General features: G+C 35.0%; 1 protein-coding gene and 1 long non-coding RNA gene across 2 annotated transcripts in view; both read right to left on the bottom strand.

The window, feature by feature from the left end:
• Positions 1 to 2444: 2444 nt before the first annotated feature.
• LOC119642418 lies at positions 2445 to 2935 on the bottom strand. Its single transcript, XM_038041578.1, has 2 exons — positions 2633 to 2935; positions 2445 to 2529 (listed from the first exon to the last, which is right to left on the bottom strand). The coding sequence occupies exons 1-2, from the start codon at positions 2919 to 2921 to the stop codon at positions 2465 to 2467; spliced, it is 354 nt and encodes a 117-aa protein (XP_037897506.1). The 5' UTR covers positions 2922 to 2935; the 3' UTR covers positions 2445 to 2464.
• Positions 2936 to 8732: 5797 nt separating this feature from the next.
• Positions 8733 to 25733, bottom strand: part of LOC119642349 — a 29698-nt gene continuing 12697 nt past the window's right edge. The window contains exons 6-8 of the long non-coding RNA XR_005248009.1: positions 10620 to 10743; positions 9189 to 9536; positions 8733 to 9124 (exon numbers count right to left, since the gene is read on the bottom strand). This is a non-coding gene — a long non-coding RNA (uncharacterized LOC119642349). The remainder of the gene's footprint in view (positions 9125 to 9188; positions 9537 to 10619; positions 10744 to 25733) is intronic.

Genomic DNA, 25733 nt, shown 5'->3' with positions numbered 1-25733 from the left:
TGATGTAATATACACTGACTTAAGCAAAGCGTTTGATATGGTTAACCATAACTTACTTATCTTAAAACTCCAAGCCTCTGGCTTCTCTTTCTATTTACTGTAATGGGTAAGCTCTTATCTGCATAATAGATCCTTCAGGGTTTAACTTCATCACCTCGGATGAATTCCCCGTTGTGTCTGGCGTACCTCAAGTCAGCCATTTAGGTCCCATTTTATTTAGTTTATACATTAATAATCTCCCATCGGTGATTAATTTCAGCCAGATCGTAATGTATGCTGATGATGTGAAACTGTATTCTTCCTTCTCTGTAGAATCGCAATCACATCATCTTCAAAGTGATTTGAATAATTTTGTTGCATGGTGCTCTTTGAATCTTCTGAAACTAAATCCAAATAAATGTGAGAAGCTTTCTTTCTCTAGAAGAAAGTCATCCATAACTCAGCATTTCATTGATTCGCATAAGTTGGAGGACGTCGATACGTTCACAGATTTAGGCGTTCTATTTGATTATAGGTTACGTTTCAATTTGCATATTGAGCTCTCGTTAAGCAAAGCTACGTCCGCGCTTGGTTTTTTAAAGAGATGGTCCTTACATTACGTAAAGGCTGTACATGTGCTTGGTTAGACCTATACCCGAATATGCCTCTATTGTGTGGTCTCCTTCGTATAGAAGAAAGCAATTCTTGCTATTTGCCCTTAGGAATTTGGGTTGGGATCCGATTATGAAAATAAGTTGCTTCTGTTGTCCTTACCGACTCCAGAAAAACGTAGATATGTTCTTGGCGTTTCCTTCGTAATGAAGTAATAAATGGTGCTATTGACTCGCCTGCATTACTTGGTGAAACAAGCTTTAATGTCCCTAACCGCTTCTCTAGGCATTTTATCTTGGTTAACCTTAGTCATTGTAAATATAATTATAAGCTGTTTAATCCACTCAAAGTTGTTTGCAAGAACCTAAATGACGTCTATCACTTATTCTCATTATCGGATTCTGTAAAGTCCATTAATGCGCGCGATTTACCTATGTCGTATTAAACTAGCTTTGAACCTTGAAAAGTCGTTGCGATTCGAAAATGAATTGTTGTTAGCTATTATCGGTTGCCAGGCTTATGCATGTTTGCGGTGGTTTAGGGGTTCATTTGCAATTTGGTCCTGTACCAGTTGTAAGTGTGGCTCTGTGGTGGTTGTGTACATGTTTTTTTTCTTTTTTTTTTCTTCTTATTTGTTTTATTGTACTTATACTAAGTTCTACTATTAATTAATGTAAGTTTTGCTTTAAGTGCCAATAAATAAATTAAATTGAAGTATTTTTGAATTGAGTTAATACGAATGAAACTTATGTGTCACAAACGAACTTAAGTGTAAACTGAGGTATAATATGAATCGATATATGCGTTAATTCAATGGATTGGCAATATAACATGATGTATGTGATATATATAGTGTATACATATTTATAATATAAATACATATTATAAAGATGGTCGAAGAAAATCAAAACGAAAAAATTATTATTCATAAATTCTAAAACAAAAATATATACATATATCAAAGAAAAAAAATACAAAAAATGATTTGAAGGAAAATAATTTTACTGAGAGAAAAGACAACTTTTAAGGTATTCGGATTCTTTATCGATAAGTTAGAGAGCAACCTTCCTCTAAAATTATGTTTTTTTTTGTCAGCATTACCTCATATTAACTAAGATTCATAGCATATAGAGCACGGATTGGGGCTAAATCGCAGCTACACAACCATAGTTTGTTTATTTATTTGTTTTTAGTTTAACTTATACAGAAACTCAATCAAAATAAATTAACAGTCGAATTCAATTAATATCTTAGAAGTAAATCTTATACTAAATATGTATAACTACAAAGTATGTAACGAAATGCAAAGACAAAAAAGGAATCGAATACACTGCTAGTACAAAAGCGCATCCACATCTGACACAGAACCAAATTGCAAGTGATCCCCTACGTTTCGCAATCGATGTAGTAAACAACAATAATTAATTTTCGTATCATAGTGAGATGTTAAGATTGTTAATCAGTTTCAATACAACATAGGTAAATTTCGCTTAATAATCGTAGCCGTTTTGGTAGACTTTAAAGAAACCGATATTGAGATTGAATGATAGACATCATTAAGATTCCTGCAAACAACAACAGTTATAAAAACAGCGCGCAAAAAACGATCACTCTTTCAGTTGTTCAAAAGCTGTCAAACTAACAGATCATACGCGACAAATTAAATATCCGTAATACGGGTAGGCGCGGGATATGTTTCTCTGATCGAAAACGAGGCTGCCCACTGAAAACGTGTTGATTGGTTTCTGTCTGTAACCTCGCAAATAACACTATTTCGTATTCTTCTTAAGTTCAGACAATATATATTTCATTTCATAAAAAAAAACACGAAGGTTCTTTTAATTTATCGAATAAAATATCTTGGAACGCACCGCTAGACAGCCCTGAGCGAAACCTCAGCTATAGACAGCCCGTTATAAGTGGCGCTTAAGCACATACCTTCGAATAAAAAAGAAAAAGAAGAAGAAGAAAAAAACTTATAAAGGCAAAGCGTGTGTTCCATTAAGTTAATAAAAGTAAAGAAAAAGGAAAACCAACATACTGCGCACATCGTGGATCAAGAAAGATGAGCTCGCTGCTGTTTCTGTAGAATTCGGCCTGGAGAATTTAAATGCAGTACTGGCTATGCGAAAGGCGTTGGGAGTACTAACAGGCTCCACCAACTTGAATAAAGGGTCAATTGAACGTCTAGAAACCACATATACGCCACGCACAACGTTAACACTGATGGTAGCAGATCTCGAGCTAATAGCTCCAGACATGCGACCCAAGAGTTGCGCGAAATGCCTGCCATCGGTGTGCTCAAGAAGGACAGGCACAACACTGTTCATATCCGCGAATATTATTCTGCTGGGAGTGTGGACGCAGAAGCGTTTTAACAAAGGATTGCTGTCGCGCCAGTGGGCTGGCTAGTCGTCGGTTTAGGAGTATGGTCATAGCTGATGACACAGACATCTACGAGCCTAAACCCGAGCGTCCCGAATCCTCAGAGCTGCACGTCGACAAGTCATCTGTAGTAGCCAACGTTACCATTGGCGAGTTAGTAATTAAAGTCGTGATCGATACTGGAGCAACTGGAACAATAATCAAGTCTAGTCTGCAAGATTTCATACCATTCCTGTCAATAGCACGTAAGCACGTCAACCCGTATGGCCGACGGGGCATTACGGTACAGTCATCGCGAACTCATTACTGCCGTCCATGTGGGGGAAACTCATTTTCAGTTATCATTGATAGTCCTAGACGACGTAGTCGATAATCTCAATTTAGGCATGGATTTCCTGATCAAGCAGAGGCAACATTAGTTATAGGACAATACCATTTAGCAACACCGTGCAACAACATCATCAGACGTGTCCTCGGCTATCGTAGCCAACTCATCTCATGACATTACTAGTGTGATAGATGCAGCTTCACGCCTCGCTGTTGGAACCAAGCACGACGCTTTCATCAGACAAGCTCCAGCGAAAAGAACAGAAAACGCATTCCTCACCCGCGCAGATTTCCATGTGTGGATTGAACCGTCAGACAGACCCTACAGCGCACCCGTAGTGCTAGTGCCGAAAAGAAGTGGAGAATGGAGGCTCTGTGTTGACGATCGCATACTAAACCGTGGATCAATACAGGATGCCCATCTATTACCCACAATAGAACATGCCTTCATAAATTGCGCGACGCAAATTGTATCTCCACTATCGACTTAACAAATGGATATCGGCAGATCCCCATGGACCCCTATAGTAAGAAATATACAGCCTTCACTGCACCGCGTCATGGTTTATTTCAGCGGTACGTTATGGCCTTCACTATTTATTCTTCTTTTACACTCGGCGACAGTAACCTTGCAGAGAGCAGTCAGAGTCATCGGCTCCGATTTAGAAGCAACAAGCCCAGCATCTCAAGCAGGTAGATAAATGTTACTGTTTCACAAAAGAATTAAAGTACCTAAGACATCTAGAGACGGAAGATGGAATTAGCACCGCTCTTGATAAAGTTGCAGCCTTCAAAAACATCAAGCCGCCAAGAGAGTTGAGACGCTGTCTAGGTACAGCCTCATGATTTATCCCAGGCTATACAAATATTACAAGCCTAATAAATGCCCTGTTGAAGAAGAAATCCCTTTGGAACTGGGGCTTAGAGAAGCAGAAAGCCTTTGATGGTTTAAAGCGCTGTTTGACGGAAGCACCAGTTTTCGCGTGTCCTGATTTTAATGAACATTTTATAGTGCAAATCGATGCTAGTAACGTGGGCTTTTGGCGCTGTCTTGACAAATTCAAATTCAAAATACAACAGAACGGGTGATAGCTTAGGCCAGCCAAAGACTACGTGGAGCAGGAGCCAACTATTTCGCGATGGAAAAAGAGTGTCTAGCCATTGTCTGGGCAGTCGGCACATTGAGACCATATTTAGAAGGGTATCATTTCAAAGTAACAACGGACCATCAGGCTGTAAAATGGCTTAACGTCGTGGAAAAGTCCACGGGAAAAGTTGCACGCTGGGCATTGAATCTACAGCGGTTCTCTTAACTTCTTCTCTCAAATTGTCGATACCCACGACAACCGGAAGAAGCAATTGAAAGATTCTATGGTATGAAAGCCACTGGCCATTGCTCGAAAATTCAAGTAAGGCGAAGATAGTCCCGAGAGCACACAAGATTATATAACAGTGAATAACAGGTTCTACCATTTTATCCCACCGCAACAAGACGAAGTAGACGAAAATTCACGGAAATTATGCGTTGTGAAATACGATAGACCACCAGTCCTTCGCGAAACTCCGACGAGCTTGCAACTGGTCACACGGGCATACGGAACAGTACGAGACGCATTTCTTGACTTTACTACTCGCCAGGAATGTTCCGCGCGATAGCAAGATATTTTCGAAGATGTAAATCGTGCCAGTAATACAAGTTAAGTCAATAAAGACCGGCAGGAATAATGCTAGTCCACCTTCCAAACGAACCATGCTGCACAGTGAGTGCGGATTTCATTGGTCCTCTTCCCAGATAAGTACCCGGACGCAAGATGATGGTAGTTATGAGCGATCGGCTTAACATCGGCATTCCGCGAAACAATTCAAACATTTGCTTGAAGAATTGGAAAAGCGACAACAATTCACGGCGCCTTAGTCCCCACAAGCGAATCGGACGAAGTGAATTAACCGAACCCAGAAAACGATTATAACATAACCCCCGACAGGCGATCAACGGCTTTTGGAATGCGTTACTTTGCGAAATAACACCAGCCTTGAACATGGTCACCCCTGACGTAACCGGCAATTCTGCTGCCTTCTTAAACTTGGGCAGAGCAACCCGACGTTCAAGTGTACTTTTCGAGAAAGAAATATGAGACACGGTTGCTAACGCAGAGATTATGGAAGAAAAAACGAAGAATTCACGCGAGATACTATAATGTGAGGATATGTGAATGAAAGCCAGAACGTAATTATAAAAACACATCACTGATCAAACACAATAGGAGACAAGTTGGCACCAAAAGACGATTATCCATACATAGTAAGTGAATTCAAGTCTCCAGTTATCTCGATGGTACAGAACCTGGACTGGAAAACCGAAAAGGAGTCCATGTGAGCGAAGACAAAATATTCCAAGAGTAGGACGTTTTTCATTACAGCGAGAACAGCCAACTATAAGAACCTATCAAACCGTTCCTACCGTAGCACCAAGAGTGCAGTACTAAAACGGACAGCAATCGATTTGTCTAAGCACTCGAGGTGCAGTGACGCACCGGGTGCAGCGCCATCCCGAAAAAGAAATATAAATATACATTATAGATAAAGGAAAATAAAGAGAATAAATAGATAAGAGAAAAGAAACAATAAATAAGTAAATAAACTAATAATAATAATAAAAAAAGAAGAAATAAATAACAGGAAAGCAAGAATAAATAAATAAATAAAGCAATAATAAAAACTATGATAATAAAAAAAGAAAGAAACAGTTATAGTTTTCCAACCAGCCGCCATGTAAATAGAAAAAACACAAGCAATCATATAAAACTTACGTCCCGTGATTCCTGAATAGCATACCGAAATTCTTCTATACAAAAATTATTACAGCGCAAAGAGTGCAACGGAACGCAATAGCTGAACGGAATTGCAATTGATCAGTAAACAAATCAACGTTCTCGAGGCAACCGTGAAAAACAGATTCTCAACTAACTAACTAGGTACGGAAGAAAAAAATGCAACAAGAAGAATTATATCAACACCAGCGAATGCAAGTACCGATGCTGACGTATCCAAGTACCCGATTCTCCATCTCATTTACAAGGATAGGTTATGAGTTGCTAAGTCCCGGGATATGGCTCTGCAATATGTCGGCATTACTGCTACACCATTGCAAGCCACCCCCCAGAGTGAAAAACGGAAAATCCAGCCGTACACTTTGTTGATTCTAAAATGAATGTAGTGCAGGGAGCTAAAGTCATCGACAACATTCCAATTCCTTTCCATCAAACTCGATACAAAACTGATTTGGATTTCAGCAAAAGCCATCTTTCGCTAACAATAGTACAAACTTCACAACATGACAATCTGAGTAATTGCGGAATACACACCCTCGGAAATGTGTGTCGCTACCTTTGCAGGGCTGATGAGTTTTGAAACGCCACTGATTTACCAACAAATTGGTGTACATCTCAAGATGCCAAGATCATCCGGCACCGTCTCGCCCACGACATCTCCTTTTTAGCTAAACCAAACGGGTGTCGAGGTGAGACTCCCAAATTGAAAGCCCACCCCGCAAACTTGGCAGCAGAAGTGTGTAAGCAAATCTTGAGGCTAGTGGAATGTCGCTCCATAAAGTTACCAACAGAGAAGGTTGAATCCGCAAATAAAAGAAGGTTGTTAAATAAAACTAGCTACGCCGTGACCAAATTTGTCATATCATATGGCATCTCTTAATACCATCAACATCAGGTACGGCACGCGGAGCCTCAGATGAGGATAGCATATGCTTCGGCTTTTTGATACCAGTAGATTACAGTAAGCCTGACAAAGCCGCCAAGAATCTTCGCCTATTGATTGCGGAAAACTGTTCCCACCATGACACAATGACCCCGAATGACCGTGCCGAAGGATCACAGCGCCTAACAACATTTGGTAGCCGAATTTCCTTGCAAGAGCAAGCATGGATGAATTTCCGTCCAACGGGATGGTGTTTGGTATAGGGTCGTGAGCGCCCGTTCTGAAGTGTAGCAGATATATGTTCCTCTCCGACGTAAGAAGGGGATGTAAGGAAGCAGCCTTCCTTACCTTCGGCGAACGCCATAGGAATCGTGGATCTAATTTAAATATAAAACCTGCATGTAATTCTACCTAAGATCATTAAACTATAAGAGATCACATTCAAACTTCTGCTCTTGTTATCTTCACTCGAAACTGTGGTAAAACTCCTCATGATCTCGTTTTGCACCTTTCTATAAGTATTAATATAGTTTCCCTTAACTTACACTCTCAAGTAAACATTAGTTTGTAAGCGGCAGAACAAGTAAACACGCCTCGTGGTGAACGCTCTAGGTATCACCGTGTTGGTTTGGCAGCCAGCAGCTATAAAAACAGTGCGCAAACAACGATCATTCTTTCAGCTGTTCAACAACAGTCGAAGTAACAAGTAAGTCAAGAACCCCGTAAGTGGTAGTAGTCTGATATTTTGTCTGCTCCGAACGAGATCCTTAAGATAACACTACGCTCTTGCATCATTATCTTTTAGATCCTCGGCCCGAACGGATACCTTAGTTTTACCGCTAACCAGTGGTCAGGAGTTAGGAGGTATTGTTCGTCCCCAACGGGGGCCCGTCGGGTAATTAGGTGTCCTTACCATTACCTTATTGTCTCAGGCAGGATACCTTATATTTGTAGCTAAGTGGTCATTAGCAGTTAGATATCGTCTATCCGGAACGGGACCCTTAATGTAAAAGACGTGCTTCTACACAATGGCCTTATGGGCTCACGGCCCGAAAGCACCGCAGAGGAACCTCACCCCTTGAGGGACCCAGTAGACTGCCTGCTGAACTACTAAAGTAATAATTTACAACAATTGATTTTCGTCATTCAATTACGCGCGGGTCATATTTCTAAATAATTGGTTTTCACTTTCGTAAGGAGTTGTAATTTCCGCGTACAAATTTAAGGTGGGGGATCTGACAGTCTGCTTTTTCCAGATATGTCGTAATAACGGCACTACCGCGCGATATCAAAAATAGCGGTTTGCCGTTATGCAGAGAAGAAAAGAGATCGAGCGAGAAAAGTTCGCACGCAGATAAAAAAGAGGGGTTATTCGTGAAAAAATCTAAAAAAAAAAATATTCCAAAAATAAAAAAAATGTATTTTGCCTCTTATGACCATGCTCACTCTTGAAACTCGTTCAGGGCAATTTAAGGAATCGAATGGATCCAGTCCCGAGGTCGTAGGACCGCTACGAACGCCTATAAACCGCCTCACAAATGGCCATTTTCACATTTTTGCTAGAATTTGAGCAACATTTAAGAAATGTTTATCATATACAAAATTTTACATTCCATTTTACAAAAATAAAAAAAAATTCTGGAAAAATTTTACAAAAAAAAATTTCAAAAAAAAGAAGAAGAAGGAAAGAACAATAGAAGAAAAAGGAGAAAAGAAGAAAGGAGAAGAGAGGAGGGAGAGAGGAAAGGATGGTGAGAGGCGAAGGGAAAATAAAGGGAGAGGGAACCTAAAATTGATTGGGAGCGGCAGAAGCGAGCAATGTCAGAACATTCTAAGGCGATCTCTTCGACTTACGCCATAAGGCAGCGAAAAGATAACCTTGATCTTACGGTAAATATACATTTTCTTTTCTAAAAACGCTGTAACAGAACTTGCATATAGATACGCCACACATCAACCAAGTACATAAAAGCCTCGGTCCTTGTTCCAAGGCAAACATTTTGGTTAAAATTTGTAAACCCAGATCGCCTACTAAAAAGCGGTCAGAACGCACGGAGGCGCGAACGATCGCAATTATGGTCTGCCGGTGAGCGGTGACATATCTCAGCTAAAAATTGAATAAGAACAAATGAATAAATGTTAGATTTTGAAATACATCTTAATATATTTACCTTGGAAGGACATTGTGTTGATGTCCCTGTGCTCCCTGAAGTTTTCACTGGACAGAGGCATAAACAACACGAACCCCAGTAAATCAATTGGATGCCTCACGCCGCTACTGCACTATCCTGCTGTCCACTATGCTCGCCTGCACGTGCCTGCCTATGTTACGTTCGACCATATGTTTCCTCATGGCCGCGTAGAAAACCTCATAGGTCTCCTGAAATGCTGCGTGGACCTCTTGTGATGGAAAGGCCGGCTTGAGATATTTAGAGGTGAAGGTCAAACTGTCCCGCTTGACCCTCGCGAAAACCAACCAGAATGTGTATGAAAATGAACAAAAAACAATCAGAATGTGTCTGGAAATGAACAAAAAGCAACCGGAATGTGTCCGGAAATAAAATACATATATTTTTTTAATAAAATTAAACAAGAGCTAAGAAAATATCTCCCCGCAACATTTTTATTTTATTTTTGTTTATATTTGACACGTGTGTCATCAGGCTGCATGATATTTTTTACTAGAAACACCTGTAGCATAACGATTCTCTGATTAAATAAATTTTTTTGCACAAAAAGCAAATAAAACGAAAATTTGAAAATTTAGCAAATATCAATTTATATATTTATTTATTATATTTATTACACAAGTGCCAAGCAAATAGCCAATGATGTATAACTCTACCATCAACTTGCCCGAAGCGTCGAAAGCATGAAAGCCCGCAATTGAAGGGATCACGTGTAACATACACTTTGATTTAGTTGGCAATATGTTTACCTAAGAATTCAAAACTTTTTCGTTTAGTCAACAATGAAGATTTGATGAGGTAATGGCAACAAATTCTTGTGGAAAAATTTATAGCCTCACACAATACTAGAATTATTATATTCGAAAGAGAACTTTTGTTCTATTTAAATTGAATTTTCTGATTTTTTTTTTTTATATTTTTGGTTCATTTTAATTGAAATCTCTTTGAAACTTAAGGAGATGTATTTTTTTCTTTTGTTTAATTGCTGTTGATTGGTGATTTTCCATGTCAATGTATGAGAAAAGAGAGTAAATATTTCCAATATTTATATTCTAACATTCGGAACGGTCAGAAGTAAATTTAAGAAGTTAAATACAAAACATACTATGTTAGCTAGAAAACTCTTGGTCCCTAAAGTAACAAAATTCGAAGTTCGCTCATTTGCTTACGCTCTTTAGCAACAAAATTCGAAGTTCGCCCATTTACTTACGTTCTAAAGTAACAAAATTCGAAATTATTTCACTTTTTATTTACGTACGCAGAGAGAGGTTGTGTTTCTACAGAGCAGCTGATTAAAAATGTGCGCGTCTTATAGAATTTTGTGGAGGACTTAAATTAATATATTAAAGGCCGCAGAAAAAGAGATTTTGGTAATTTTTTTCTTTCTTCAAATTGAAAACCAAATGAACTTACCGAAAAATATCCTCATTTAATAAAGATTTGGCTCCTTTGCACATTGTACACTTGATGGAAGAAGGAAAATTCTTGCAGCCCAGTTTTTTATGATCAGCAAAAGTATAGACAAAAGTATACCGCACTGCATAATAAAGCGAAAGTCGTTAAAAAAATGTTGAAAATATTAAATTAGTTTTTGTTTTCTTAAATTTTTCTCTCTTATATATTTCGAAAGTTTACATGTCGAAAGTTTTAAAATAGAATAAGAAAGAATATTATATTCATCTTGAGGCCAATCATAGATACTAAAGCGTTTTATTGTTAGTTCTGCGAATAATGCGTTAATTTGTGGGTAGTAATAATTAATTGTTGTTATTATTATTATATTTGATCGACCGTATGTTGTTAATGAAAATTTTTTAACGTTGTTTTTATTCTTTACTTTCAAAATTCCAAACCTTTTCTAGTAAATTATTCCCGAAATATGCGTCAAGTTTATTATTTCTTAAGCAGAATCTAAGACCTATTTTATTGGTTGCCTGATATCACATTTCTGGCCATAAACTAATTTTTTGAAAGCAGAAAGGCATGGCCAGAACACCTACGCCGATTATACTGCTTGCTAGAGTCATTACATAGCCAGTATCGCCCAACATTTTGAAGATTGCAAGACGGTGAAATTTAGTAAATTCTCTAAGTTTAAAAGCAAAAACATCTGTTGACGATCGGATAAATTGATTATAAATCTGTAATATTCAATTAACCTACTAATCCAACCTACGTTATGACGGTAACGTAGAAAATTGAAAGAACATTTTTATGCCACTTTCTATACGGTATGCAGAGCAGAAATAAAGCTATCATACAAAACTTTGGAGAATCAACACCAACACAATCAGAAAATTTTTTCTGCTTTTCTGTAGATATTTGAAAGTTGTGCGTGCGGACGAAATTCATGTGTAGGCATACATAACATGTATAAAATAGTTTAGGATATCTATGGTCAGGGATATTTTTCATGGTAAAGGATTTGCATTTGTTGAAAGTAACTCTGTGATTTCTATGCTCTCTCCATTCTCAACAAAAGGGAGTTCTTACTAAGAAATGATGTAAAGGAAAAAACCAGATGACGGCTTTTAGCCGTTTTAGCGAAAATTCAACTCAATGCAATTCAATTAGTTTCAGCAAAATTTCACAAGTACTCAAAGAAGTTGTAAGAAGTGAGTAATTGCAAAAAAAATTTTAAAAAGAAAAAGAAAAAAGGTTACAAATTTGAAAAAGAAACATTGCACATGGAACGTGTTTCGGTTTAACTGACACACATTCCTATACATTACACATATAAACACATAGTTAATGATCTTTCATTCTCTATATTTATATTTGTTATCATTCCCATGCTTCCTATATGTGAAATAAAACTTGTACATTAACAGTTACGTTACCATGCAAAGGTTGCCATATTGAATTTGTAGTGGTTTTTGTTACAGCATAGGAATATACCTAACTGCCTTCTACGTTATACCTATTGGGTCATACACGAGATCACGGACGGAAACGGTTACTTGTGGACACACATTCTAATATCTTTCATTACTTCATATACATAAGCTGAGCTATGAGCTCTACATTGATTTTCGCTCCTCGCAAGCGAGATCATAGACTTAATCTCCCTCACTTCTTTATTAATAAGTTACGGTTAGTCTATTGAACTGTTCTTATTAATTAGGGATTAACAACTGCATAACTTAATATATTTATTTTGTTCCCGACCCATAGTTTCCATATACATGTTTATATATTTCACTGTAAGTGGTACATATCCTGCATAAGTACAAACCTAACAGTCTTGTGGTCTTATTGCTGGCACACGCAAAATCATATACCTTACTATTTACTTGCTTATTAACAGTGTCGTCAATATGCTAAGGATTGTATATTGAGTTTTTTGGTATAGGCATACACATAATGGTCTATATGTTTTGGTAACTACCCCTATTTCTGAAGTATTACTTGAATTGTTCTTATTATGTAGGGATTAACGTCTATATATTGTAAAATAGTTATTACCTGCCCATAGCTTCCGTAGAAGCAATAAGAAGAACAAGAAACCTACATCAAGAAATATCAAGAACGAGAAATCTACCCCAAGAAATAAGAATAACAAGAAACCTACACGAAGAAATATCAAGAACAAGAAACCTACACCAAGAAATAAGAAGAACAAGAAACCTACGCCAAGAAATATTAAGACGAAGAAACCTACACCAAGGAATAAGAAAAACAAGAAACCTACACCAAGAAATGAGAAGAACAAGAAACCTACACTAAGAAATAAGAAGAAAAAGAAACCTACACCAAGAAATATCAAGAACAAGAAACCTACACCAAGAAATAAGAAAAACAAGAAACCTACACCCAGAAATGAGAAGAACAAGAAACCTACACTTACGTGTTCTATGGGCGATGTTGTAGTATTTTGACAAAAATATTATGTTAAGTTAACTTAATATAACCTGCACATCGTTGAAAAGGCTACTAATAGAGGATTCATTATGTGCTAGCTTCATTTTTTCACAGAACATGGTTTGTCCACAGTGACCTTTCAGAGTTTGCTTATATGTCAGCCTATATTATGTTAATTTTCAAAGTCCCATAAAAAAATTCTGGGGGCAAAACTTAATATAACCTGCACATCGTTGAAAAGGCTATTAATAGAGGATTCATTATGTGCTAGCTTCATTTTTTCACAGAACATGGTTTGTCCATAGTGACCTTTCAAAGTTTGCTTATATGTCAGCCTATATTATGTTAATTTTCAAAGTCCCATAAAAAAATTCTGGGGGCAAAACTTAATATAGCCTGGACATCGATGGAAAGGCTATTAATTGAAGATTCATGCCACGCTAGTTTCATTTTTTCATAGGGCATGGGTTGGCCATAGTAGCTATGCACACTTTCGCTTTATCAACCTCATTTATGGCATAGTGTAAAAATGTTGTCCTTTCGAATATTACCTAATTTACATAAAGTCATGTTTTGTTCATAATAATTTGCAAAAAAATTCTCGAAAAGTTCTATTTTATTTGTATTTTGAGTTAAATCTCTCCGAGACTTCGTTTAATAGAATTCTGTTAACGAGTTTATAAAGTCTGCAAAAAAAAATTGGGTTGTGTCTTTGCGAGTTACATTTAAATATAACCTCCCACCCTTACATAATGAAACATTTTATCACTTTTTAATTTATTCCACAATCTATTGATTGATTCTTATTGGAGATTTTGTAGCTTTTCTAATATATCTTTAATAAAAAAATTTTCAAAAACTTTATTTATCTCACGCCTGACAATTTTTTTACACCAACATCTTTTTCTTTTTTTCTTTTTCTTTCTCACTTCACTGAAGTGGGTGCCGTTCATTCTCTTCTTTTCCTTCTAAACCTCAAACTTCTCTCGACGATTGAGCTTCGCAACTCCATATTACGGGGTTGTATATGGAACAACTCTTCTATAATACAACCACTAGTTGTATATGGAACAACTCTTCTATAATACAACCACTTGTTATAGTTTATATACGTATTCATTAGAGTAAGTCTAATTGCGACAAATAAATTTATAATTGCCAAACCCAAATTTTCGGCAAAACGTCCTAGTCAACGTAATAAGCCTAAAAAGCTCCCCCATTACCACCAGATTAGGTAAGGGTTCCGACATATTGCACGACTCGTGAATCGTTTATGCATTCCGTAACATCAACGCAAAATGCAAACTTTTGCTTTTGTTTTCCGGCAGGTATTACGTATGGTATAAAATTATCTTTCTTATTAAACAACATGTTAACACGATAATATTTGAAACTTTGTCTGCAAAGATTAATATAGTCAACTGTAAAGCGATATTAAAGATTTGACTGTACGAACCGTCGCTGAATTATAAACCTCTACTCGGGAAGATCATATATATAGCATTTGGAATTGCTGAGCGGTAAATAACTTTCTAATAAGAAAATCCTTTAAAAATTTATACAGGCTCTGGGACTTACGTAATCATGAAAAAAGTCTTAAAAATTTAGCACTTGAATACTAACACCTTGACATGCTTCCAGCAGATTAGGTGGCGCATTTAGTTTAGCGATACATGTATCATTTTTTTAATGGTATAATCGGTTGTAATAGGGATTCTTTTGGATATTTAGAAAAAGAACTAAATAAATTAAATTGGACTAATAGCTTTCCAACATTTGTGCGGCGCGAGATAAACCAGCCTGATTGTAATAGAATTCGGACGAAAACAGTATTTGGACATTTTGGTATAATTATGAAAATTCAAAATTGTCTCCAGCAGTGTTAATAGAATCTAACTAAATGCCTGCCGACTAATATGAAGAACTCATATTATCTCGTTTAACTTTTTTGTTGCATTCATTAGTCAAGGAAGAATATGATTGTTCATTTCATTTGCAAGCTGCTGAAATTCATGAGGTAAGGATGTATACACAAATGAAGTGACTTTTTAAATTATCAGACAAACAATGGGGGAGTCAACTCGAAGAGTAAGTAAAAAGCGAAAGTTAGCTTTGGTCGAATATCTTAGTACCTACCACGTGCTTGCTTGGCTTGTTTAGGAACGTCGAAGAATAGAGGATCTTCTGCTTATGCAACTTCGTCTCCGAAAAAATGTGTTATCGGTCAACGTAAGGCTTTAAGTTCAGTGTCTCTAGTGTCTACTTTAGGTATCCGTAGAGGAACCAGATTGAGATAAAAACTTCGAATATTTTCTTTTTGGTTACGGCCGCAGATCGAGTTTGCACAGGCGGGATCTTTGCAAAAATACATATGCAAAAAAATTATTATTAATCTGAAAAGTTTTTCAGTATCATTAAAAACGCTGGAGGAAGAAGTGGAAGTAATATGCAGTCAATATTCAAAAAATTGTAACTTATGATCTAGAGGCCATATTGATTTAAAACTTGTGGAAATATTTACTAAGGCACATGGAAGTTCATTGTAAATAAACATCTAATCGAGCGATTCGTGCATACTAAATCAAGTATAAATTTCTTCAACTTTCAACAATCTTATTGTTAAAGCATATATTTGTTATTTACTTTACATACTTTTAATTAAAACTTGCAATATTCATTTAAAATGTATGGCAGCATTGCAATTTGCGCTTTGTAAGCGTAATTGTGCTAATATATTATAATATAATATATAAACGACAAATAACCATATATAACCCTATATAAAATACATATATCAGGTTTTAGTTTACGTTTACGTTATTAACAAAATTGAAGTGAACTCAGATTTCATTCGTTGATTTTTATATATTGTAGGCGAATTTCTTATTGAATTTAGTTTGTGGTCAAATGTAATTCAACGACACTGGTAAAAATAAATTTAGGAATAATGTGCGCCCTGACAGATATATATATATAGGCGGCCACAGTAAAATGGGCTGATTAAAAGCGTATATATTTAATATTTTTATGAGACTTGAATACGTTACAAATGTTTGTTAAACTTAATATATCCATTATGTTGACGATTACCAAAAAAAAGGGAATATAATCTGAAAGGGCAGATAGCATACACAAATTTTAAAATAAATTGTGTGACGGGAAGAAAATCAAAAAAGACTTCATTTCCGTATTAAATGGTTTACGCAAACCACAAATCAGACAAAATTTTATCCCATTAAAGATGCATTAAAATCACTTTTTGTGCCGCTTATTCACTTCTGAAGTAGCACAATGAAAATTGGGGCGGTATACGTGAATGCAAAAGTTAAGTCGCATAGGACAATAAGCAACCGAATCAATATTACCGTCTCTTGCCACCTGTTTTGCATGTTTGCTTGGGTGAGATTTTGAACACTTAAACTATGTTTATGCTGTGCGTCGTTCAGCTACAGCCTCTTGTACTGGAAACAAACCAGTTTAGAATCATCCCCTTTTTGTTTTATTCATGTTATATATTATCAGTGTTTCTGCCACGCCAGGAAGATGAGTTGCTATAGGTTTATTAGTATGTTTTGCGCTATTATACAAATATCTCATAAATTCTAAGACTACCACAAAATGTTAATGTTTAGGGGTAAATTATGCAAGTGCGTTTGGGTGTTGAAAACAATGCCATTTCAATCAGTAGTTTCCGTTCTCAATTGAGGTTATGAGTTGCTTTTGTACACATACATATAAACAATTAAGCAATTATTTCGATTTCAAAATATCCGGAAATTGAATTATCGTCATTTTCCGTAATTTTAACAAAACTTAACTTATCGTTAGTGATGTATTTATTCACTTCTCACAGACAATTGTATGTTCACAGCGGTGGCACATGGTTTTGGTATTGAAGCGTTGTAAGAAGTTTTATATTGCGCTTCTTTTCAAGCTCAGGTATAATAAAAGTGCAATCTTAAGATGCATCTTTGAAGTGTAAGCAAAAAATTTCGGAAAGCTGCAAATTGTTTATTGAACGATTTCTACTTCTTTTTCTATTGTGTCACGAAATGTTTAAAATAATTTAAATGTATAAATGTTCAGTCATTTAAATAACTTACATTTAAATATTTTAAATTTAAAAGACAATTCAAAAAAGCCCGTTTTTTATTAGTCTAAATAGTCAGATATAATTTTTCTGGTTTGTTGTTTTCTTGTAATTTGTTAGTTATAATGTATGATTCAATTGATTCGCCACGTTTTTGAAATTACGATAGACAGTAGAAGTACTTTATTAAATCATGGCGTGTTCGTCTGTCGATTGTCTCAATGTTTCTGCTCTATAATTTACATGGCTTTCTTATAAATAGTTGATTGATATTTCTAATAGATATCTGCTATCGTTTATTTGCTTAGGTTATTGGGTGGTATTATATTTGCCAAGGTTGAACTTTCTGTTCTTATTTATGCGACAACCAAGCGATTCGTAATTTTGTTCTGAACTAGTACATTGATTTATTTTAAGTATACTTTCAACTGCACTTAAAATTATATGCGAACTGTAACACCATTACACAACAACATTGTAACAACATTAAACGAAATCTTATAGTTAATAATAGAATTAGAACTTCCTGAACCGAATGAAAATGCTTCTTTGCAATAAAAAACCGAAGAGAAGTGGGAAAGTAGTATTAAAAGGAAAAAAAGAGTATGTGATATGTATATATACTTATACATACACGTACACATAAACAGATGCGATCGAGGAATACAAAGTTAGATACGACTACATGCTCTCAAGGAATAACGGGCAGATCAACTATATATATATTAGAAATACTACTCTGAAAATGGGAAAAACACATGAAACAAACGAAAATTTTAACTTGAGAGAACTGGTGCTATTTCTTACCTAACGGAAACTTCGAAACAATTGGCGTAAACTTTTCGAAGGACAGGCCTACAATGCCCACATGCCTTTACGGCAAAAACTTTTATTTTAAAAATAGAAGAAATCAATTTCGTCCGCTCCATATTATAGAGCGTGGGAGTTTTGTTATTTTACTCCTTTTGTGTTTTTTTGGGATAAACCGTGATAGATATAGAACCGACTGAATTTAACTTTCTTAGTTTGTGTTTGGGTTAGTGGGGATTGTTCGCGTGGGTGTACCTGATAAGTATGATAAAAAGTTTTGAAGATCAAAACAAAAAGAAAAAAAAAGTTATTTGAAAATGAAAAATTATTGAAGAAAATAATAGCAGCAAATTAGTTTAATTAAATGGCTAATTAATTTAATCAATACAGCGTTAAGGACTAAAGTGAAATCATCTCACCAAAAGTATTTTTAACGGAATATTAATGATAATATATATAAGCTCGTGTTTGCAATATGGCTGTAAAGAAAAATTCTTAAATCTGTAATTGGGGCATGCAAGAAAACTTTATGAAAATTTTAGACACTTGCAAGACACTTTTAGACACTACGAAATGGAAGTATGTAAAAGAGAACATAGAAACGGAAAATATATACGGCTGAGGAATTTGTCTTTCAATCGTAAAAAAATTGTTAAATTGGAGCAAAAATTAGACGAAGTGCTTTGTTCTACAAACCTATGTATTGAAAAATGGAACCATTTTGTTATATGATAATTACTACAATAAGTTTAAACGATCAAATCGGGATTTTCTAACAACGCAAAAGCTTAAAAAAAATAGCTAAAGGAAGTATTAATATTAAAATAACATAAAAGTTGAAAGAAAAGTGAGAAAAAAAACAAAAAAAAAATACTGGAAAGGGGATATTAAAACAAAACAAAAATATAAACAATGAGAGAGTCTAAAGAAACTAAGAAAACACAAGAGAAAAGATTTGATGATTAACAATGTGACGGCGGTAAACTAAATTAGATGATGGTTTGGAATCAATAGTGAGATAACCAGAAGTGTATTCGTCGCAACAATACCAAGCCTATTATCAACCTCATTAACGTTATTATCCGTGGTAGGATATACGTGAACAAAATACTTAATTTCTATCGGACAACCATACTACTGTATTTATTAGGCGTCGGTCTAGTGTCACCAGCACTGCTAGGTTTTTACGTTCGTCATATTTTAAATACATTTGTAACTAGCCTAAGTTGCGTATATAATATTTGTACTAAGTAATTCTTTTTAGTTTACTTGATGTTTGTATTGTTATTATACTTTGAACGTTCAAAAAAAGAAACCATGTCTTAAATATATATACAAGAATTTATATGGACAGGGATAGCAACGATTCCCCTTACCTGGGAATGACGCGCTTATTATTATTTATGGACGATGAGGAACCATTATACAAATGATAGTGTTTGTTCAAATTAACTCTTAACGCGTGGAGTAATTAGTAATTAGTCTGGTAATGAGACATCCTAATTAAAACATAATGTCTAACATTCGTTGCGGGCTCGTAATGGAAGTCTGTCAAGATTTAATAAGGTCTATATACACTATACTTTGGTGACCATGCAATTTATTTATTTATTTATTTTTTTTACACATAAAATTCAGCTAACATCAACGAATAGCCGAATTTGAATGACTCTTAGAAGTAAATCTTATGCTAAGAGTTATCAAGAACGATTTAAAAGTATTTGAAGAAAAATAAAGAAGAGAAAATAAGAAAATTCACGTATAAATGAACATTTAAAGTGCGGAAAAAAGTTTGTGCACATCTAGTACAGAAACACATCCACAAATCCTTTTTCGAGGTGAACTCCTAAGCCATTGCAAGCAAGCGAAAGTAATAATAATATAACATAGTAATAGTAATAGAGAGATAATAGTACGAAAACGTAGTTAAGTTTTCGAATGATATGCAGATATCGGAATTAGAAGCTCATTTAGATACGACATAGGCGAAGTTCGCGGTTAGGAGTGTTGATTTGATGATTTTCAATGAATTCGATATCGAGATTTGGTATCTATATATCATTTCGATTTTTGCAAAGGGATCTAAAAGGATGGAAAAGCTTGTAATTATGTCTACATGGACTAAGCTCTAGGAAAGTAAGGTTTTTGGAGGAACGACTTAGAAGATTGAAGTCTACAGCTCATGTTAACGAATCGATAGTATTACATTAATTAAGAAGGAAACACCAAATCAGGAAAAAACTGCATTTTTCAAGTGACGGCAAGGCTAGCAAAACCAATCTATTTTCAAGCGGGCCCCAGCCCAAGCTCCTAAGAACAAAGAATAGGGATTGGTTTTACAGATAAGGAACCACACAATAAACGCATACTAAAATATGGGTGTCATTAAGCTCACATGTAGCCTTTTTATGACGTAAGGGTGGTCAAGTTTCTTAGATGAATGTTTAATAAAACAAAGCACTGGCCTAGCTTTATTTACAGACAGATCAATGTGCAAATTAAAACGAAGCATATGGTTGAATAAAACTAACTTCTGAATCTACATGAATCTACTAACTGAATGAATCTACATTTTCCCATTTTTGTGAATTAATAAAGTAATCTATAGTGAACAGAGCCGTCCTTGAGAATGAGATTTCCTTGGGTTTTTTAAAATTTAGTTTTATAAGATTTAGAGAACACAACGTAACCAAGTTATCTAAGGCAGATTGAAGATACGAGTGCGATTCCAAGGAAGAAGAAGAAAACAGTTTATCATCATCAGCGTATATTAAAATATGTCTGGACTTAATCACCGAAAGGAGATCATTGATGTATAAGATAAGCAGAAAGGTCTCTAAACGGCTGTCCCTATTAAGAAGTAAAATTAAATAAATTGAAATTTTGATTCGCACTTAATACAAATCTATGTTCTTCCCCGTTTTAAAGTTACGCCCCTAAAAACCTGTAGTCGGTTATTTTGACATTTTTCAATTACCTCTCACAGTCAAAATAATTGAATTTTGCATTCCTTCACACGACTGATGGGTCGGAAATGCGTATCACACTAGGTAGTTTTTGTCACATTATTTACTTACTTTTCCGAATATCATTATAAATATTCTCATTTTAAGGAAATTTGTTTACCCAACCTAGCGGCAACTTTGAAAAGATAACCAACGTTCTTATTCCATAGATATATTAAAAGGTGAATCTATCTCAAGTCCTTCTGAGTATTGCATACTTCCGCGTAAACTTCATATGCCCTTGTACTAAGACTTGTGTGATGTATAAAGAGAAGTAGTTCACCAGAAAAGCTATGCAAAACACATGCAGAAAAGTTATAGTATTTTATCTAAATCGTTGGAATTTAGGATATTTCACTCTTTTTTCCCTAGAACAAATTCAAACGTTGTGGCCAAGATCGATTTTAATATAATTTACAGCATCCCGATTTATTCACATATTCATTTACCTTCCCCGTAAAATACCAAAAATTATATTCTGCCATGAAATCCACTTCGATTCACACCAAAAGTTAGAGAATTACATTTTATAAAGAATATGATTCCTAAAAAATCATTGGTGCTTAAATTACATGAAATGAATGCATTTAAATTTGGAGATTTCAAAATGAAAAACGACATCAATTCGCCGATATATTTCGATCTACGAGTTATTGTTATTTCTCCTATTATGTTCCATTCTACTGAAATACACTTTGTAATATTTTCTTGGAAAGCTTACACTACAGCTTAGGTTATGCGTTATGTGTGTGAATAGAACCGCCATAAAATAGACAAAAGAAGTGATATAGGCTCTCAGAATTTTGTTTCTTATTTCTAATATGACGATTAACCCATCGCGAAAATTGGAAAATTAGGAAAATTGCAGAGTACCTGGTATGTGGGAATAACAACATTCTGATGATATTTAATTGTCTTATTAAACCACGAGGGACATCTGTTTCTTTAATAGAAAAACAGAAGGAATTTCAAACTTGTCTAATACGAAAAAAAACTTACACCAGTTTCTTTAATAGAAAAACACAAGGAATTTCAAATTTCTCCCACAATGAGCTGTGTGTATAATATTCATTCCGAGTTTGCGGAATTGAATATATCGCCTACAAATTTGGAAAAGAATTCGGGAGGGATCTATGCTTTACACAGCCCACACGTCTATGGGACAAGGACTTTTATGTTGAAAGTAAAAAAAATCAGCTGCACCCACTTCAAATTCAAACCATCTGAGAAAATACAAATTCCATACAATTGAGAATGTTTGAATAAATTTGTTTAATTAGAAAATAATCCTACAGGTGTTTTGAGAGGCTTGTGTGTATAAGATGTTGGGAAAATGGAACTTTCCATAACCAAAATCATAACCAAAACAGTAAAGATAAATATTCCCTTAAAAAAGTAGACTATTTTAAACAGGATAGTTCACGGCGTTTTCCCTTAGTTTCCTGAAATGATAAGGCAAAAGCCATTTCCGGATTACTCTATTATTAACACATAATCGAAAGCGTTATTTTTGAATGTAAAACTACTATTAAGCGGCATTTGTTAACAGAACAAACGTTCTTCTATGAGATCATATTATAAGGGCATAAAGTTCAAATTAACTCATGGATGTGAAATAACATTGACTCGAAAAAAATTGAATCGAATAGAAAGTATAAAAAAGAAAGATATGAAAGGTATTTCTCTAAATTCTTAAAACGCCCGTTTTTGGGTTCAGTACAAAAAACTTAAATTGTTTTTTGTTCAGTAAATCAATGAGTTTCATTCTTAAAAAAAGACGGAAATTATTAAAAATGTCCCTACCTTGAGAGGCATCTGGCTTCACAGGGAATTGATCACATGTGATGAAGTTAAAGCGAACCTTAGACAATTTATTGTGGATAGAAGAGCTTGTCCATTTCAATAAGTATAAAGAAAAGTCAGAGCTTGAGAATCAATAATCGAGTGCTTACTAAGGCAAACGGTTTACTAAAATTAGTGTATATGACATCCTTGCGAGAGCCACTAGAGTAAGAATCGTAATGGTTGATTTTCTTTTTAGGAAACCATGTTGAAATGGATAAATATAGGATTTGATAGTGAATGGTATTTGTGAGTAACAATTCGCTCAAACAATTTAGGTAGGACACTCAGTTTGGCAATGACTCTGTAGTTCTCTATCAAATGTGTGCTTCCAACGTGGAAAGTTTAAAAATGTTGGAGATAACAACACATAATTCCTCGGAGCGCATCTTGAGTATACGTGATGGAACGTTATCAGGCTCAGGGGCACAACAGTATTTAAGTGACCTTAAACTTTGTAATAAATATCTATCTGAAATGGGTAAATACGGAATCGAGATCGAATCACCAATTAAACCGGAATCAGCAATAGAGAAATTTCGACGCAATTATTTAACAAAGAGATTCGAGGTTTCAATGTTACCAAACCATTCAAAGCCATTAAAAGGGATAGAAGAGGGATATATACATTTTCTTCTTTTAATTCACAATTTTACAAAAGTATTTAGGATTATTAAGAAGTGAGAATTTTACCCTATGCAGATAGCTGCAATCACTTTTATGGTGGAAGTGATTGAATCTATGTCTCACCGAATAGTAAACGAAATAGTTATTATGTAATTCTTGAAAAGTTTATTTTTCTTTTTTTTATAGTATTTAATTATTTTATTGACCACACCGGGGAAAATGCTTTGAAGGGACGAATGGCTGTTAGGAGCGGATGCAGAAATAGATAGGATTCATACTTTATAGCACGAGGACATTAGGGTCTCCACATTCGCAGCAGTAAAATCAAGCGTAATGTATGAGAGATAAGATTTAAGCAATACAATATCCGCTTTATTAAAATCATATTATAAATTTTAAAATTGGTTAAGTTATTCAATCACTAATTATAAATTTTAAAATTGGTTATGTTATTCAAGCGGCCATTCTCTTCATAATGAAAGTACACACCAATTGCTGGGTGATACGGATCCTTAGGCAAGTTAAAAGATGGACAAGATTTTACAACTACGTCTCGTAAATTAGCAAAGCACAGATCTAGCAACTGCCATTACAATTTGAAGTATGATTGTAATGAAATAAGATTTAGTCTAATATTTCATTGAAAAATACGCTAGCTTTCTCAGACGTTAAATGATTTAACGTTGATGTATTTAACAAAATATCGGTATTTTCTGTAAGAAGGAAATAGCTCTAGTTTGAGATAGGGAATTTAAAAATACTAATAAGATTAAAGTTAACAGACGGGGCTTTTATAGAAAGATAACTCTTTATGTCATCACTTGAGATGTGCGGTGCCGATCTTGACACAAATATTGCTTTCCGCAGCGAAGCTGCCGTCAAGCAGGTAGCAAATTTTGGTATTTGAAGCATTACGACTCAAGAGCCGAGGACTTTGAGATGAGGAGAACACATCACGGCATATTCAAGAGTAGATCTTATTAATGCTTTTCAATAAGGTAAGAATCAATAATGCCTTAGACCAGCGCTTAAAAAAATCAAGAAGAGTTTTAGACTTCTTTCCAATAGACAAAATCTGCATACGACTATTCAAATTGGGATGTATGAGACTTAACCGTCAAAAAAGGCACATTTAAGTTATAAAGGAGAAAAGAACGTGACACTCTACCGCAAAATAAATCAGCCTATGTGACGTCAAAACAACCAACGCAACGGAGGAGAATATACAACTCAACACCATACATATAACTTCTTAAGCAAGTGTGTGGACAAACGCGTTACTATTAAAAATATATCCGCGTAATGCATAATCTTAAACATACATGCTGAAAAAAGACAAAAACATTATATGTTTAAAATTAAACATTTAATGAGCAAGTGAAACAAAAACATTTTGTATATAAGTTCGAATATTTCATTAGCAACATTATTGCATCATTTTGCCTTTACGGTCTTGAGTATATGGAGAGAGCCCGTTTTTTTGCGAATTTCGAGGTGATGGACCCTATACAGGGTAATGAAGTTAGGTTTTCCTGATAGGTTTTAGCGTTCTTTAAGACATATCAAAAAACTGCGCATGGCTTATTTCTTCAAAATTTTTTATACACACTTTATATATTGCAACTTTTCGCCAACACTGCACATGCGCTATATGGTAAATACAAGAAAAAATATTTTTTTTAGTTTCTTATAACATTTCTGTACAATTTCTTATTTCATTTATGCTTGTATTTCTATTTTTGTTTAGTTTTTCCAATGATTTTGTAGTATTCAGTTATCAATTATCTTAGCAAAAGTGGTTATCCAAGAGCGAAGTTAGCTCACATTTTAGAGAAGAATAAATGTGGGCTAGCTACAGTGGACTAACTTCACTTCAGTAATTTTTGAACTTCTCTCACATAACGAAAACTGAAGTTCACACGAAAAAAAAATTTTTTTCGAGGCTCCATTATGAAAATTATATCATAATAGGAATTTAACATAAAAAAATTGACTGCAGCAAATTTGGACTTTCTCAAACTATTTTCTAAACCGCACTCTATTTAAGGATTTTGACAAAAATTTTTGTTTTTATTGCAGAAAAATCTAAAAGTTAGAACGCCGGAGCCAATTTTGTCGAGAAATTTGAAAATTGCAATTTTTTCTATATAACGACTTTTCAAGATAGAGCAATATGTAGGAAGTGATCGAAAAAATGGACTGATCTAAACCATTTTTAATAACGGGTCAAGATATGTTAGTTTACCAAATTTCATCAAAATATCCCAAAAATTGCGACCTGTAGTTTGAACA

Source organism: Glossina fuscipes, unplaced genomic scaffold, assembly GCF_014805625.2.
Source record: "Glossina fuscipes isolate IAEA_lab_2018 unplaced genomic scaffold, Yale_Gfus_2 222, whole genome shotgun sequence".
In the NCBI taxonomy this organism is placed as follows: Eukaryota; Metazoa; Arthropoda; class Insecta; order Diptera; family Glossinidae; genus Glossina; species Glossina fuscipes.
This window is presented reverse-complemented; position numbering and strand designations above follow the sequence as displayed.

What these genes read in the sequence shown, in the direction of transcription:
- LOC119642418 (XM_038041578.1), bottom strand. Translation starts at nt 2,921, where the DNA reads ATGAACAGTGTTGTGCCTGTCCTTCTTGAGCACACCGATGGCAGGCAT. An exon ending in CTTGATCCACGATGTGCGCA is followed by an intron (nt 2,530 to 2,632) that starts GTATGTTGGTTT and finishes TTTTATTCGAAG; the next exon opens with GTATGTGCTTAAGCGCCACT.